This window comes from Orycteropus afer, unplaced genomic scaffold (genome assembly GCF_000298275.1).
Source record: "Orycteropus afer afer isolate SDZICR_OR568_19922 unplaced genomic scaffold, OryAfe1.0 scaffold00032, whole genome shotgun sequence".
Lineage (NCBI taxonomy): Eukaryota > Metazoa > Chordata > Mammalia > Tubulidentata > Orycteropodidae > Orycteropus > Orycteropus afer.
This window is the reverse complement of record NW_006921619.1, coordinates 11,114,949-11,131,868: the sequence shown is the minus strand read 5'-3', so window position 1 is coordinate 11,131,868 and position 16,920 is coordinate 11,114,949. Positions and strand designations below refer to the sequence as shown.

The 16,920-nt window shown below is 41.7% G+C and overlaps 1 protein-coding gene across 1 annotated transcript; it reads right to left on the bottom strand.

The window, feature by feature from the left end:
- Positions 1 to 4,432: 4,432 nt before the first annotated feature.
- RTP1 (receptor transporter protein 1) lies at positions 4,433 to 6,965 on the bottom strand. Its single transcript, XM_007935992.1, has 2 exons — positions 6,694 to 6,965; positions 4,433 to 4,952 (listed from the first exon to the last, which is right to left on the bottom strand). The coding sequence occupies exons 1-2, from the start codon at positions 6,963 to 6,965 to the stop codon at positions 4,433 to 4,435; spliced, it is 792 nt and encodes a 263-aa protein (XP_007934183.1).
- Positions 6,966 to 16,920: the final 9,955 nt, after the last annotated feature.

Below are 16,920 nucleotides of genomic sequence, written 5' to 3'. Positions count from 1 at the left end.
CCACCAGAGCTCCTTTGCAGCTGTTGTTATTATGTGCCGTCGAGTTGGACCCGACTCATAGCGACCCCTCCTTGGGTTTCTGAAGCAGTATCACTATGGAAGTAGATTGCCTCATCTTCCTTCCAAGGAGTGGCTGGTGGGTTTGAACTGCGAGCCTTCTGGTTAGCAGTCAAGTGCCTTAGACACTATGCTACCAGAGCTCCTTTGCAGCAGGTGGATTTAATTTCCCTGGTGTATGTGGCAGTATCCAAGCAATGCCAAAAATTTATTCCAAAGGAAATTCTTTAGCTGGGATCCTGCAAAGAACTAGAATGGAATATGGAAAAGAACTAAATCCCTTCTGGGGTTTTTCAGCCAATGGGAATGGAGCCCAGAAACCACTGGTGTTTTCAGTTTGGGGAGATTTTTAAAATAGCTATTTTTGAAGAATGAAGAGTAGCTACCATAAATCTGGAATAATGAGGTCATTGTTCTGAAATAAATGGAAGGAAAGTAATGACTCCATGTATATTTAAATAAATCAGTTCTAATCCTTGGGCTGGGGCATTAACCGTTGCCTTCCATTTTTTTCCAAAAGCATTTGCTACAGAGTTTAATTTGAAATTACTAAAGAAATGGCCCTCCAAGACTGAAAGAGGATTCTAGAATTTCAGAGTGAAAGGGGAAAGAATTGGATGAGTACTCAATGAGCATGTGCTCTGTGTCAGTCACCCCCATAGACATGATCTTATTACTTTTTACAATAGCCCTCCAAAGCAAATATTATTCTCATTTTGATGAGGAGGGAAAAGAGACTTAAAGAATTTAAGTGTTGTTGTGTTGTTGTTATGTACCGTCGAGTTGAACCCGACTCATAGTGACCCCTCCTTGGGTTTCCGAGGCAGTATCACTACGGAAGTAGATTGCCCCATCTTCTTTCCGAGGAGTGGCTGGTGGATTTGAACCACTAGCAAAGAATTTAAGTAGCATGACTAAAATCATGAAGCTAGTAAATAGCATAGCTGAAACTCAAGCGTTTCTAGGCCCCAAATTTCATGATCTTTTCTTTAACCCATCCTGTGCTGGTCAAATTCCTTATTTTATTTAGATCTCAGTCCCTCATCAGGAAAATAAGGGATTCAGATTGGGGAAATATCTCATTGGTTCTAGAGTTCTGATAGTGTATGGACTTACTATGACAGGAAATTTTCTTAATTGGTAATCTCTTTAGTTCTTTGGCTTCCTAGTCACCAGGAAGCTTTCTCCTACTGGGCTAGTCTCTGTCCAGATGGGCTTAAGGAAAGTGCAGCACTACTTGCTGAACTCATACTAACAATTGCAACCTTTGGAAACACAACTCAGTGCCTGTAGGTGTTCTCCAGCTTGAACATGAAGTCCAGTGCACAGAAGCTCCACTGAAGTGGCTTGGGATCCTAGAATCTCCCTGAGGCATTTATTTACAGCACACAGGGTATATCTTACAAGTTCATTATGCAGTATAAGGCAATGCATTTTTTAAAGAAAGAACTGTCCCAGAGAAGTCTTTGCCAGGACAAGGACTAAGCCTGTTAACAAGCCAAGAATTCTGTATCTGTAGCAAGAATAAAGGACAATAGGGGAAGGAAAACAGGTAGCTCCCCCTTAAATTACAAATCTCTTTCTAGTAGAGTAGAAAAAGTCCTAGGAAAGAGTTCTGGACTAGGACTAGCTGAGGGTTGGGCTTCTTGCTCTGCCACTAACTGACAATGGGACCTGAGTTAAGTCACTTGCATGTCCTGACCACATTTTATTGTCTTCAAAATGAAGTAGTTGAGCTTCTAATGGTTCTTCTAACTCCATCATTCTATGCCTCTGGAAATATTTCCTTCCCTAAATAGACTTTCAAAATCACAAAGCCAGCCTTAGAGTTGGAAGGGGAATTAGAGACTGAAAGAAGCAGAAAGAGCTATGTAAATTCTTCACAGAAGCAACAATTCTATTCTTGCATGGAGATAAGTGAAAGGGTTCCAGATTTATAAAGAAGGTAGAATCAACAGGATGTATGGAGTAAGGAAGAGGATGACCTCAGGGTTCTGACTTGACTGGGTGGAACAGTGATAGATTGGGCAATCCTACTTCCGTAGTGATACTGCCTTGGAAATCCAAGGAGGGGTCGCTATGAGTCGGGGCCGACTCGACAGCAAATAACAACAACAACAACAACATGCAGAAATCCAGAAGAGAAAACAAATTTTAAAACTGGATTGGACATATGGACTCTGAGGTACCTGTGAAACAGTCAAATCAATATGTCAAGTAAGAAGGAAATATAAAAGTAAGAATCACAAAAAAAAAGAGTTCAGGCCTAGAAATATAGATCTGAGTCATCAGCATATAGATATTAAATATAGACAGATGAGAAGAGAAAAATATTTAGGAAAAAAACCTAAAGAACATTCAGGAGGCAGGCAGAGGCAGAGAAACCTATAAAGGTGTGGAGAAGTAGTCTGAAAAGATGAAGGTACATCAGCAGAGAGAAGTGTCTCTGAAGCCAAGTAAAAACAGTGTTTAGAGTTGTCCATCATGTGGAACTCCTCTGAGAAGTCAAGAAAAATAAGGTTTAAAAGCAAATATTGGATTTAACCATAAGGTGGTCATTGGTGGCCTTGGTAAGGACAGTTTCTATAGAGCTGTACAAGTGGAAACCAGAGTATAAAATTAATAGAAAGCAAAACTGTGGAGATAGGGAGTAGAGACAATCATAAAACTTGTGGTTGCAAAAACAAGGGAAAAAAAGGCTGGCTTTGCAAAAACAAGGGAAAAAAAGGCTGGCTTTGGAGTCAAGGGAGAAATTTAAGCATGGAGACAAAAAGCTGCATTCCTCCTGGTTATGGACAGGATTGGTCCAGAGCTCAAGGCTGGAGCTAAAGACAGCCTTATGTGGGGGCTCCAGAAAGGGAACAGGGAGAACGGAGAAGTGGGGGACTGACAGCCCATTACAGTTAAGCAACAATGTGGGAGGTCTGAAACACATTAATGAATACTAAGCCTGATGGCAGATATACTGTCTTTATTAAAGTACACCATCTTTATCTAAGTGGCCCTCCTCCCACTACCACCACAGATAGTGATGACCTCTCCCTCAAAGAGGGGTGCGGTGAGAGAAGGAGGTATTAATTTTGTTTTCTTGAGAAAAAGGTGTTGTTTTAGAACAAGAGTCCTCCAAAATACAGGGTGGCATCCTGTCTCCTGTTCTCTGCCTCTTTGCCCCCCTACTTTATTCCATGCATTCACTATCAAAGAGCATTTTCTCATCCTATTCCCCTGTGTATCTGTGTACTTCTTTATGGGCAAAGCATTTCACATTCTTAATTCCCTCTCTCTGGCTGAGAACTCCCCATCCCTGTGGTTCTAAGTGGACTGCTGATCTTTGGTGAGAAGTTCCACACATGGCCAGGATGCTAAAGCTGCTCAACTATGGTTTCAACAAAGAACCCAGGAGGCAAACCTTCTTTTCCATGTCCTAACCATCAGAACTGCTGAGACTTAGTCAGATTTAGTCCTTGGACTCTGACGACTCCCCACAGACACAGTCATTACATTGGATTCCCAGGGATTTTGAGCATGATTCTAAGCCTCTGCCTTCTATCTCTCCCCTATTCTCTGCCAGTTCCTGTTCTCTGCAGTGGATATGAAGCCTTGCTCTATGTGACTCTACCACAACCACCATCTCTGAGCTGGGCAGGCCCAAGAATCTGTCCTGAGTGGAGGGAAACTGGAAGCTGGGGCCCTGTAGAACAGAAGTAAGGGACCTTGGGACACCAGGTGCTCACTCCCTCTGCTCTCCCTTCAAGAGACACCTTTGTTGCATGCATGGAGCCAGAGCTGTGGATGAGGCTCCTACAGTAGGCAAAAAGGTTTATTTAAGGCAGAAGTGACAGGATGTGGGAAATAATAGGGTACCAATGGGGCTTTACAAGGGAATAAGGGTGAGCTCATTCCTGTGGAAAGGCCTTAGGAGATCATTTACTTCTGTTATTTTCCAACTTTCTAAAAGCAGTCCAACATTTTTTCCACTTAAAGAAAAAGAAAAAAAAAAGTCTTAAATGGAACTCCATCCAAGATGGAACTGTTCTGATTAAAATAAGAGAAGGCAGGATTTGGTGATGGGTACTTGGACTAGGAGTTGGAAACCTACTAATTCAATCTACTTTCCAAATCTAAAAGTCCCTGAGGTCTCTGTGCAGAATTTAGGGACCCTGGGTTTCACTTCGAAAGCCACTAATGTAGTTCAAACCCTTCATTTTACAGATGGAAAAAGTGGGTGATTTGCCCAGGGTCCTCACTGAGGCAGTGGAAGCAACGGCTAGAACTTGACCCCATTCCCAATCCAGGTCTCCCCTGGCGCCCTCCTAGCCGGCTTGCCTATACCAGCCTTAGGCCCTGAGGTCTCCCAGGACCCACCAAGGGAATCTCAAACGGAGCTACGGAAGGAGAACTGCAGATAGATGATGAGCAATAGGACCGTGGCCCAGAACAAGCACCAGGGGATAGAGCAGAAGTTGCAGCCTGAGCCTCCTTCCTCTTGTGGCTTGGTGGGGCTAGGTGCCCGGGAGAAGGTGTAGGTGGTCGCCTCCTCCTCCAGCAGCTTCTCACTGGGCTTCCAGTGCACGATGCCCTCCTGGCAGGCCTCGCAGAACTCACCGCGGTGCCTTCGGTTGTCTTGGCGACTAGCCACATGGATGCGGTACTGACCACCGCGTTCGCCATAGCACTGCTCCTTCAGGCTGGTGATGAGGTTGTCCACCAGACTCTCGATGTTCTCCTCCAGCATGCTGGACTCATCCAATCGCGCCGTGCCGCACTCGTAACACAGCTGCTTAAAGACGCGCATGCGCACTGACCCGGCCCGCTGAGCACGGTCCAGGTGCATGTGGAAGAGGATGACCACGTGGGGCGACTGCCAGGTGTGCCAGCACCAGGAGCAGTGGAACCTGCAGGGAAGGAGAAAGGAAAGTGTAGAGGATGGGATGGAGGCGACCCAGGAAGGGAGTGAGGGGAGGTAGGCAGAGGCTGGAGGCTAAGGCATTGTGTTATGAGTCCTCTGGGCTCATTAGTGCCGGTCTCCTTCCCCAAGAGGCCTTTCGGCCTGCCTCCTTGTGAGCGCCCTGGCGTACAGCCTGCCCTCTCCTCTGGAGGCCACTTGGCATTCAGCAGTGCTCTGTCCTGGGGCCTGTTTCCTTGTTGCTCTCCAGAGGCCTCAGCTCCCTCCACCACATGCCCTAAGGCTTTGCCTCTGGGGCTCATTCTTCATCTGTAAAATTCAGAGTGCGCTAAATAAGTTCTTCCTGCTCAAATTTCCTGTAAATCTGATAACGGGTGGTAGGCCCCAGATAGAAAACAGCATAAGCTACCTGTACATTCTTATCTGTCAACCTTGACTGTGAGCAGGCTAGATCCAAATCCAGAGAAATTTGCAGCATTATCACCCATCAGCCCCACCCTCCAGTGGGTGCCAGAGTTAATGCACCCTAAGGCCTGAAAATGGAGGCAGTCTATACTTAGACTGAGACCCAAGGGCCATAGTTCTCCAGACTGGGACCAGCCGGGGATCACAGATCACCAACCAAATCTGGGAGAGCCAGAGCCCTGCCAGCTTGGTCCCAGTAGCTTTCCAAGGTCTTGGGCCACTGCCAGCAAATTTCCAGTCCATTGCACCCCTCCCATCGGTCAGCTTAGGGGCTTCATGATTTCATTTTCATATCTTCTGTTTTATTCACATCTTTTGGTGACTGTTTCCCTCTCTCACACAAGACCACAAAACTCAGCACATAAGAAGTACCCACAAATGTGAACTGAATTGAACTGAAATGAATGAACTGTATCAGAATGGACCGATGGCCTTACTTCTGACCCCCAGGCTGTACCACTTGGCCTATCCCATCTTATATCCCAAAGAAAAATCTTTACAGTATAGACCCAAGGACAAAGAGTACAGAAAAGAATCAAATAGGTCATCTCAGACAATACTGGGCATGGGAATCACCTAAGGATCTTGTTAAAGTGCAGATTCTGATTAAGTATTTCTGGGATGGGGCCCAAGACTCTGCATCTCTAATTCAAATTGATGCTGATGCTGCTGGTCCATGGACCACACCTTAAGTGGCAGGTATCTAAGCTAACCCCTCATTTTGCATGTGGGGAAAATGAGGACCACAGAGGAAACTGAATTGCCCAAGAGTCACAGAGCTAACAGCAGAGCTAGTTTCTAGTACACTTTATATGTTCAATAATTTTAAATTATATCAAGTTAAATTAAAATGATTTAAACTGGACTGCCCCAAGTTCAGAGCACAGGCCTCCTAACCCCCATTGGACCTCAAGCCCCCTTCCCTTGAGTTTCAGTCACTTTTTAAGAGATGATTAAAATTTGAAAATATGTAGAATGTCAGAGTTTAAGACTACTTAAAATATTCTACCTCTTTATTTTCCAAATGGGGGCAGTGTGGCTCAGAGAGAGAACATGACACCGGTGCTAAATGGCAGATCTGGCATCAGAACTCAGTTGTCTTAACTCCCAGTTAAGGATTATTTCTCTGCTTCCCAGTTTACAACTGGCCCAACAGTGAGATTGGCCCTAAACACCTGAGTTCTACATGTCTCCTCTTAGAAAGTGCCTCCAGGTCTGGAGAATCAGGGACTGCCTGCAAGGCCCCTGCTTACTGGGTTACTCACCTGCCTGAGGCATGTAACTCCAGGTACTGCTTCCAGCCAGGGGCCAGCACATTGTGTTTGAGGTTGGGGTCTATGATGAGGTCCCAGCTGTCAGCAGGCTTTGCCTCCTCCATCTTCTCATAGAAGACTTTCTTCCACTCACCTGTGGTCACACTTTTACACATGGTCTCGTCAGGGGCAAGGGAGGGCAAGCTCCACTTGAACGAAAACACAGGGAATGAGGGCAGGTGCAGCGCAGGGCAGCGCAGTCTCCACGGTCTAAAAATCCTCATCGACAGGACCAGGAGGAAGCAGGACCTAGCTCCCTCCTTTGTCCGCAGTGGAACCTGTTTCCACAGCAACCAGGCACAGTGCCAAGAGACAAGGCCTGGGGAGGAAAGAGTCTCCAAAGAGGTGTCCAGGGCCCTAAATTGAGGCTGCAGAGGCAGAGTTTATGGATCTAAGTTACCTGTGACAGGGTGGGGACCCAAAAGGAGGCTGAGCTTCAGACAGTCTCACCCAAGCCTGCAAAAGGCATGGGGAGGCAAAGATCTGAGCTATCTCAGCTTCACCTTGCTGCCCCCTGGAGACATCATCAGCATCTGGCTGCTATGGTAACCATGATGCCTTAGGGAGCCAAGGAGAAATAAGTAATGGGGAGAGGTAGATCTGTAATCGATGGAACAATAAGAGAAACGTTCTTCCTCTATACCCCCACTTATCCTGTGACCAGCATATTGATATTTGCAGGACACAGTTGAGGATCTCTTGATCCTTTCATATTATTACTGTCAATGTATGTATCAGGAGCCTCGGATTCACTCACCCTGTAAATGGATGAGCTACTATCCAAATCCAAGGCTTCTAACCCCATACCCATTAATTTCAAACATACCCATGTGCCAGGCTCTGTGCTGAGTGCTCATAACTGGATATGTACCCAGTAAACATAATGCAATGAGATCCAAGAGCAGCCACCTATGCACGAAGGTAAGAGCCATTGCATCAGCCTGGCAGACACAGTCAAGACAATTTTCAAGCTGACTATGGAAGAGGAGCACAAATCCACCTCAAAGCAACTTTTGCCTTAGGTACTGCTTCTGCTATTTTTTAAAATTACTTTTTCTTTATAGAAATAATAAAAGTATATTATATAAAAATTAGAAAATGGAGGTAAAAGAAAACAAGAGTCCTCCATAACATCCATACCCAAGATAATCACTGTTAATATTATGATATGCACACAGTGCCTGCCATTTTCTGTACACGTTTATTTACATATATGTAAGTTTTTTTACAAACCTTGGATAATATTCTACATACTACATGGTAACCTATCTTTAAAATAACAATATATCATGAATATTTTTCTGTGTCATTAATATTATCCTATAGTAACATTTTGTAGACTGCTTGTACTCTGTTATCTGGTTGAACACAATTTATTTAGCCAATCTTCTATTGAGGGTTAATAAGGTTTTGTTTTGTTTTGTTTTTTAACATATCACACTTATGCTCTTGTCATCTACTTATATTAAGCTAATTGATGATGTCATGGATCTGTACTTCAGGCATCAGACAGAATCCATCCTACAGTCAGAAAACACAAAACTCTTGACTCTGTTCCCATAAAGGCTTAATGTGTTTGCAGGAATCTGACCAGACTCTCTAAACAGCATGAATTATAGACAGCCTACAGATCTTGCAATATTGTTGTTGTTGTTGTTAGGTGCTATTGAGTCGGTTCCAAGTCGTAGCAACTCTATGTACAACGGAATGAAACACTACCTGGTCCTGCACCATCTTCACAATCGTTGCTGTGTTTCAGCCCATTGTTGCAGCCACTGTGTCAATCCATCTTGTTGAGAGTTTTTCCCGTTTTCATTGACCCTCTACTTCACCAACCATGATATTCTTTTCCAGGGACTGGTCCCTGCTGACAACATGACCAAAGTATGTGAGACGAAGTATGGCCATTCTTGCTTCTAAAGAACATTTCAGATGTACTTCTTCTGAGACAGATTTATTCATTCTTCTGGCAGTCCATGGTATATTCAAAATTCTTCACCAACACCACAATTCAAATGCATCAATTCCTCTTTGGTCTTCCTTATGCATTATCCAGCTTTTGCATGCATATGAGGTGACTGAAAATACTATGGCTTGGGTCAGGTACTCCTTGGTCTTCACAGTATTGGGATGAAAAAGGAAAACCTCAATCTCCCATCTGAAACCAGAGACGTCATCTTTGACACCTTCCAAGTGCTCCTCCTGCCTCTCTACATGAATGTTTGAATGCCTTGACTTGCATTGTTTACTCTTAGTTTATTCACCTTGGCAATGGGGTAATAAGAAAGCAGTATCTGTTGTGATTAAAAGCAGGGCCTCTGGAATCAGCTTGCCTGATTGTTTTTGTTTGCTTAAATTGTTTTTTAATTCCATTATATCCTCATTGGTGACCATTCTAGTATATTTAATGTGCATCTTTTCATTTTGGTAAAACAGGTAGTGATGCTTTATGTAAATATACTTTCAGATCCTGGATTCCAGACTCCAAGAATTGGAAGTGAAATTTATGTCCTTTCAGCAAGTCTAATTTGGCTCTCCAGGCTCCCTGTTACTGCAGTTCATGTTGCCTTTGCTACTAAACTTAATGAAGCAACAGTTTGCACAGACCACTAAGTCCCAGCGTAAAAATTTTAGAGCTGAAAGAGAAATTCAGCTTGAAATATCACCTAAGAGAATACAGTACTTAGAAATATCTCAAGGCACACCATAAACATAAAGCTAATAGTCATTGGTGCCAGACACCCTGACTCATAGAAAAAGCACTCAACTTGGATTTAAAAGGTATAAATACATAGCTCTGCTACTGGCTGGCTTTGTGACCATGAGCTAGTCACTTCCCTTCTCTTAGCCACATTTTGCCCATCTGTTCAATGAAGAATTAGAGTAGTTGAGAACTCTAAGGCCTTCTCTGACAGTAGCCATATATGGTTTCAAAGAGCTTTATACTCAGAGATCTGAATCTTTAGAGGTCAGGAAGTAGATTGGAGGTACGTGGATGAAGGAAGAAAGCTTCTAATGAGGCATGCCAGGTAGTATCCAGAGTCAGAGTCTGTCTCCCCATGAGCTGCTACAGGGCTGAAGAACTCTGGGGAGATGTCACTTGGTTTTGAACTAGATAGAATAAGGACATAAATTAATTTTAAATCTATTATACATTAACACTGGAAGGGATGTTTCAGTTCTTTGGGAAGCTTTATTAAACTTTTAATCCTTCAAGTCCATATTCTTTCCTCTGAATTAAGGCAGTCAATGCCCAGAAAAGTAAACTGACTTAATCAGTCTCAGAGTTGAGATGGAAACTCTCTCAGGTGGTGAGCGCAGACCAAGATGAGAATAGAAGCAGAGGACATTCCCAGAAAGTATATGGAGCTGAAAGGACCTTATAACTTCCCATGAGCCAAAGAGTATTACCCAATACTAGGAAGAAATACTGGAGTATTTTGTTCTTGTTGCTACAATAAACACTATGATGAAAACAAAAAGCAGAAGGTAAGAATCACCAGAGTGGGTGTGTGTTTTTGTGCACATGGGCATGTGTTTAACCAGCTGATGCAATCCCCATTGGCACAAATTAAGTTTAATTTAGAACCTCAACTTGCTATGCAGAAGCCAATGTAATTCATCCTTCAGTATAGGAAAATTTCTTCTCTAATAAAGTAATATTTCTACCAGGACTGATAATTCTTAGAATTGCAACTTGATCTCTAATAAATAATCTCTGATGCCATGAATTAATAATTTAGAGATTACCATTCTTTAAAGTTGTGGAACTCTCCCTGGTCAATGTAATAAAGTGTGCAATTCCATTTTAGATTCATAAAATGGTTAAAAATTAAAACTCCAACTAGAAAATATAGTGGTATAAAGAAAAAGAAAAGAAAGAAAGCCATGCTTCCATATTTTGTTTGGCTCAATAATAAATAATTTACAAAGTTTATTATTGTTTCACTACTTATCAAAATGTTGTGAAAATAAACATTTTCATTCTTGAAATGGTGAACTAATAAAAAGTGATTCTCAACCAGGGGCAGGTCCGTGTTCCTAAGGGCTTGGAAAAGGAGGGAGTAGTGTGATTTGGGTCTGGGCTAGAATTTGATACTGGCAGTTGGTGCCCAGTAGCTAAGGATCTAAATGTGTCCAACTGTCCCATAACAAAGAATTTTCCCTCACAGAATGCCCAGTCCACACTGGACCAAACCAGTAAGTTGCCCTGCTGCCTGTTGATTTACTGGTATGAAGAGTTCAAAGTGGCCAGGTAATAGTTTCAACATCCAGTTTAGTTGAACCATCATTTCATCCCTTGGTGGGAATATTCTTTCCCTTGAGAACAAAAACCAGAGAACCTAAAGTTATGGGGACAGGAAGGAAAAAATAACCAGTATATTATTAAGAGTAATTTTGACAGAGCCCTTATCTTTTCCACCCATTAATTACTGAAACAAGGATATATTGTTGTTATTGTTCTTAGAAGCACTCAAGTAGGTTCTGACTCATAATGACCCTATGCAAAACAGGACAAAATACTGTCCTGTCGCTTTCTCACAGTCATTGGTGTGTTTGAGCCCATTGTTGCAGCCATTGTGTCAATCCATCTCATTGAGGGTCTTCCCCTTTTTCACTGACATTTTACTTTACCAAGCATGATATTCTTCACAAGGGACTGGTCCCTCCAGATAACATGTCCAAAGTTTTGAAACAAAGTTTCACCATCCTTGCTTCTAAGGAGCACCTTGCCTGTACTTCTTCCCAGACAAATTTGTTCATTCTTCTGGCAGTCCATTGTCTATTTAATATTCTTTGCCAACATCATAATTCAAACGTATCGATTCTTCTTCAATCTTCTTTAAAGATGTTCAGCTTTTGCATGCATATGAGGCAATTGAAAATACCTTAGCAGCTTGTTTGAGGCACACCTTAGATCACAAAGTGACATCTTTGCTTTTTAACACTTTAGAGAGGTCTTTTTCAACAGATTTGCCCCATGTAATATGACATCTGATTTCTTGACTGCTGTTTCCATGGGTGTTGACTGTGGATCCAAGTAAAATAAAATCCTTAACAACTTCAATCTCTTCTCCACTTATTATGATATTGGTTATTGGTCCAATTGTGAGGATTCTTGTTTTCTTTGTGTTGAGGTGAAATCCATGCTGAAGACTGTAGTCTTTGATCTTCATCAGTAAGTGCTTCAAGTCATCTTCACTTTCAGGAAGGCTGGGTCATCTGCATATCACAGATTGTTAATGAGTCTTCCTCCAGTCCTGATGCTGTGTTTTTCTTCATATAGTACAGCTTCTCAGATTATTTGCTCAGACCACAGATTGAATAAGTATTGTGCAAGGATATAATCCTGACATATTTCTCTCTTGATCTTAAACCATTCAGTGTCCCCTCATTTTGTTCAAATGACTGGCGACTGCCTGTTGGTTTATGTACATCTTCCAGATGTGCACAATTAAATGTTCTGCAATTCCCATTCTTGGCAATATTGTCCATAATTTGTTATGATCCACACAGTCAAATGCCTTTGCATAGTCAATATTGCACAGTCAATAAAACATCTTTCTGGTATTCTCTGCTTTCTGCCAAGATCCATCTGATGTCTACATTATATACCTTATTCCACATCCTCTTCTGAATCCAGCTTGAATTTTTGCAAAATTCCCTGTCAATGTACTGTTGCAACCATTTTTAAAATTACCTTTAACAAAATTTTACTTGTGTGTGACATTAGTGATATTGTTTGATAATATCCACATACTTTTGGATCACCATTCTTTGGAATGGGCATAAATAAGGATCTCTTCCAGACTGTTGGCCATGTAGCTGCTTGCATATCTCTTGGCATAGACAAGTGAACACCAACAGTGCTGCATTTATTTGTTGAAATATTTCAGTTGATATTCCATCAATTCCTTGTTTTTTGCCAATGCATTCAGTTCAGCTTGGACTTCTTCCTTCAATACCATCAGTTCTTGATCCTATGCTTCCTCCTGAAATGGTTGAATGTCAACTAATTTTTTTTTTTTTTTTTTGGTATAGTGAATCTGTGTATTCCTTTCATCTTCTTTTGATACTTCCTGCATTATTCAAAATTATGCCCATAATCCACTGCCATTGAGTCAATTCCAATTCATAGCAACACCCATTAGGTTTCTGTTGGAGACCAAGAGAAAGACCCCCAAAAGAACATGATTGCAAGGGACATGTTCTAATTACAGTCAAGAGATGGCAAGGCTTCTCTTGTGGTTGAATGTTTGCTTTAAGAGATGACAAGGCCTCTGTTACAGTTGAATGCTTGTTTGGTTCCAGTTTTGTGTTCCTGGGACAGAATGTTGCCCCAGCAGAATGTTTGCTAACCTGTTTCCCTGGAATAATGTTTTGCCCTAAGAATAGTATACCTTAGAGACCATTCTTTAGACTTATGTACCTTAACAATTATATTATGTTTTAGAATGACACATTTTAGTGATTATTTGCTGTTTTTGTAAGAGATATTAACCCAACTAATCATCCATTACTTTTGGGCATGGGAAAAGACCTCCAGGTATGGGAAAAAGTAAAATTTTAACTTTTAGAGAATACTTATTGTTATAAGGAAATATGTGATTGTATTGTAAAAGAATATTTGATTGTATACTTGATTGTAATAGGGAAATTAGAAGAATAATGATGTAATCTTACACTTATGTATAAGTAAAACAGGATGGATGCATCAGAAGTCACTCTTGCAGGATATGCAGGGAGTCCATATGGTCCCGTTCCTTTTAAAAAGCCATTAATCCTTTTTTGTCGCTTCATTTCATGACCTGCGCAGTTTTGCCAGATGTGGCAAGTTTCCAAGGCAGTGAATCTTTACAGAAGTAGATTGACCCATCATCCTTCCACAGAGAGCTAGTGAGTTTGAACCTCCAACCTTCTGCCTTAGGCAGTGTGCGACCAGAACTCTTTATTTTGCCCATAGAATCCTTCAGTATTGTGACTCAAGCTTTAATGTTTTCTTCAGTTCTTTCAGCCTGAGAAATGTTAAGTGTGTTCTTCCTTTTGGGTTCTCTAACTCCAGATCTTCACATATTTCATTATAATAGTGTGCCTTTTCTTCTCAAGCAATTCTTTGAAATCTTCTGTTTGGCTCATTTACTTCATCATTTCTTCCAATCACTTTAGCTTCTCTGTGTTCAAAAGCAAGTTTCAAAGTCTATTCTGACATCCAGTTTGGTCTTTTTTTCTTTTCTGGGATATACTGATTGCTAATTCAGAGAATATACTGCATTCTGAAGGACATTTTCCTAGCTGTGCATAGAAGCTGGTCCTATAACTGAGTCTTCCAAAGTCATCTAACTCTCCAGTAAAGCCAGCTACTGCTGGGTGATGGAGAATATGTTGTTATTGTTGTTGTTATGTGCTGTCGAGTCGGCCCCGACTGTTAGCGACCCCTCCTTGATAAGATAGTGAATTCCACAAGCACAATGGCTATATCTCATTTGGTGTAATGAGTTCCTAATCAGAAGCAATTCTGTATGGAACACCATAATGGTAATTAAGGAATCTTGTAAGTCCACTGATGAGTTTTCAATCTGCCAAGAACAAAGATCAACATTAAAACCTTGATTAAGGCATAATTCCATGGGAAGCCAGTCAGCTTCCTTTTGGCAGATTGATTACATTGGACTATTTCCATCAGGAAGCATACAGTAATTTGTTCAGTGGAATAGACTTGGTGGATTTGCCTTCCTTCTCCACAACGCTTCTGCCAAAATATCTTTTGTTGACTTTCCAGCTGCCTTACTTTCTGCACATGGACCTTTCCACTTGGCTGCTAGGCCTTCTTCATTGCATGGTGACCGATTTCCAAGAAGCATGATTCCAAGAGGATGAAAACAATTTGCTAGTCTTCTTAAGTCCTGGCCTCAGAAATCTCTAATATTACTCCAATTATATTCTATTAGTCAAAGTACATACATGGTCAGCCAGATTTAAGAGGCTGGTAAACAAAACTCACCTATTGATGGGCAAGTGCCATGTGCGTACAGGGAGGGAAGGAATTGATGACAGTCATCTTTGTAGACTATTTATCACAGTGTCCTGTCATTGTTCCTTAGCCTCCAAAAAGCTTAATGCCTTGAGAAAGATATATCAAGTTCTATGAGATAAGCAGTGGTTGACAATATTTTGCAGAAAAGTAAATTAAGGATCAGAGAGTCAAAGTAACAAAAGAGTAACTCATTCAGCAAACTCAATACTTCTACAAAGCTTCCACAATGCTTTTACCAACCCCAAAACACAGCCAGAAAGAAACCAACCAGTCCTTCAGTGGGCCTGCTCACTCTGGCATACAGAAAAAAGAAAACACCAGCCCACCACTACTGCCTGCCCCACCTGCATGCCAAACCATTATGTACAGGAAACTCTCCTTCCCTTCTCCCCTAACCACACTAATTGATCTTCTCTTCCAAGATATAGCTCATTTTGTGAGTAGGCAATGATAGAGCTACATCCATGCCTCACTACCCTGTTTATCTCAATCATAGCCCTAAGTCTGTTTCCCCAGTCTTTGTTCTCTTGAACTCTTATTCTCATAAATCTCTGTGTCTCTTTTGTTAGTCTCTGACCCAGTCTTTGAGAAGACCATTTATCAGAAAATATACTATAAGTATAACCAAAGGAATAATGCCATTGTCCAGGAGCTAAAACAAACAAACAAGTCGTATTTGAGAGAAATCTCTCATTCTTCAAAAACTATCATCCCCATTGTGATAGTTGGAGCTGTGTGTCAACTTGGCTGGACCCCAGTTCTGTGAAGTCATTCCCATGATGGGATTGGATGACTGTATTCTAAGTGGCCTGTTTTAGGGGAGTATCCCTAGGGGTGTGGTCTGCTTCCAGGATATCCAGGGACATCCTGGAAAGAGAGATGCTCTTCTGTGGATCGGGATTCCGTCATGCTGCCTACAACTGTCCATGAGTGAGCAGTCCACTGTTCGGCCTGGAGATCTGGATTCCTCATTTGTTGGAGTCAACAGCTGGTGTACTGCCTGCCAGCCTTGAGCTTCTCAGCCCCTGTGGTTGCAGGAGCCAGGAAAAGCCTCCAGCTTGACGTTTGATCCAAGGACTTTGGACTTGCCAGCAATTTTCCTAAGATAAATTTCTCTGTCTCTCTAAGCTTTGCTGGTTTTTGTTCCTCTAGAGAACCCAGTCTAACACATCCATTTACAGGATATTTGATCCAGAATTTGAAAAAAAAAATGCAATAAATTATGTGGACAAAGAAAATTCTTTATTCATTTATTTTATTCAAAAACTCTGAATACTCAACTATTCTGTGCCAGCCTCCATACTAGGCATAGAGACACCAAGATGAATTATTCCCACCCATTCTATGGCCAAAAAATATCACCTAGACTAACCCACAGCCTTTTTTGGCTTATGGCAAGAAGACTGAACCTTGTGCATGTTCCTAATGCCTGGCAGTCACTAGCATGGAAATGGATCCTCTTCAAGACTGCCCTCCAGAGAATGGCTTCCTGAGATGTTTCTTAAAACCATACATTTGTTCAACTCTAACTGAGTCTTTCATGGAATGCCTAGAAAGGCATGAAGTTGCAATACATTATCAGAAAGTCTTACTATTGTTTGAATGTCGTACTCATGGGGTTCATTGGGTGCAGCACTATTTCCCTGTATTTTTCCATCAAGTCACTCATCAATTCACAGAGGGCCCATCTAGGATGAGTAATTAAAACTTTTCCTTCTTTCTCTGGTCTCCTTTCTTTCTTCTCCTCTCCAGTCTCCTCTGTCCCTCTGCTTTCTGCTTCAATTCTCAGAATGGAGTATCGACAAGCAAATAAAACCTTTCTCCTACTAATACTGAACAATTTTCATTGCATAAATTTGATTCATTCCTATACTAACAAAGATTCTGTCCATTCTATTGTATTAAAGACACTGTACTCACCAGGGTAAAGGGAGACAGAAAAGTAGGGGATAGAAGAAAAGGGAAATTTCATCCTGACACATACCATCCTCCTTACAAAGATAACTTTTCCAAAAAAAAATGAAAACATGGTTCTTTCCTCTGGAAGTGAGGATGTGATTTCACAGTAACCACAAAACAATCTTGGATCCCATTAAATCACTCAATCATATTGGCTGAGCCTCTACCATATAACTTGGTAAGTA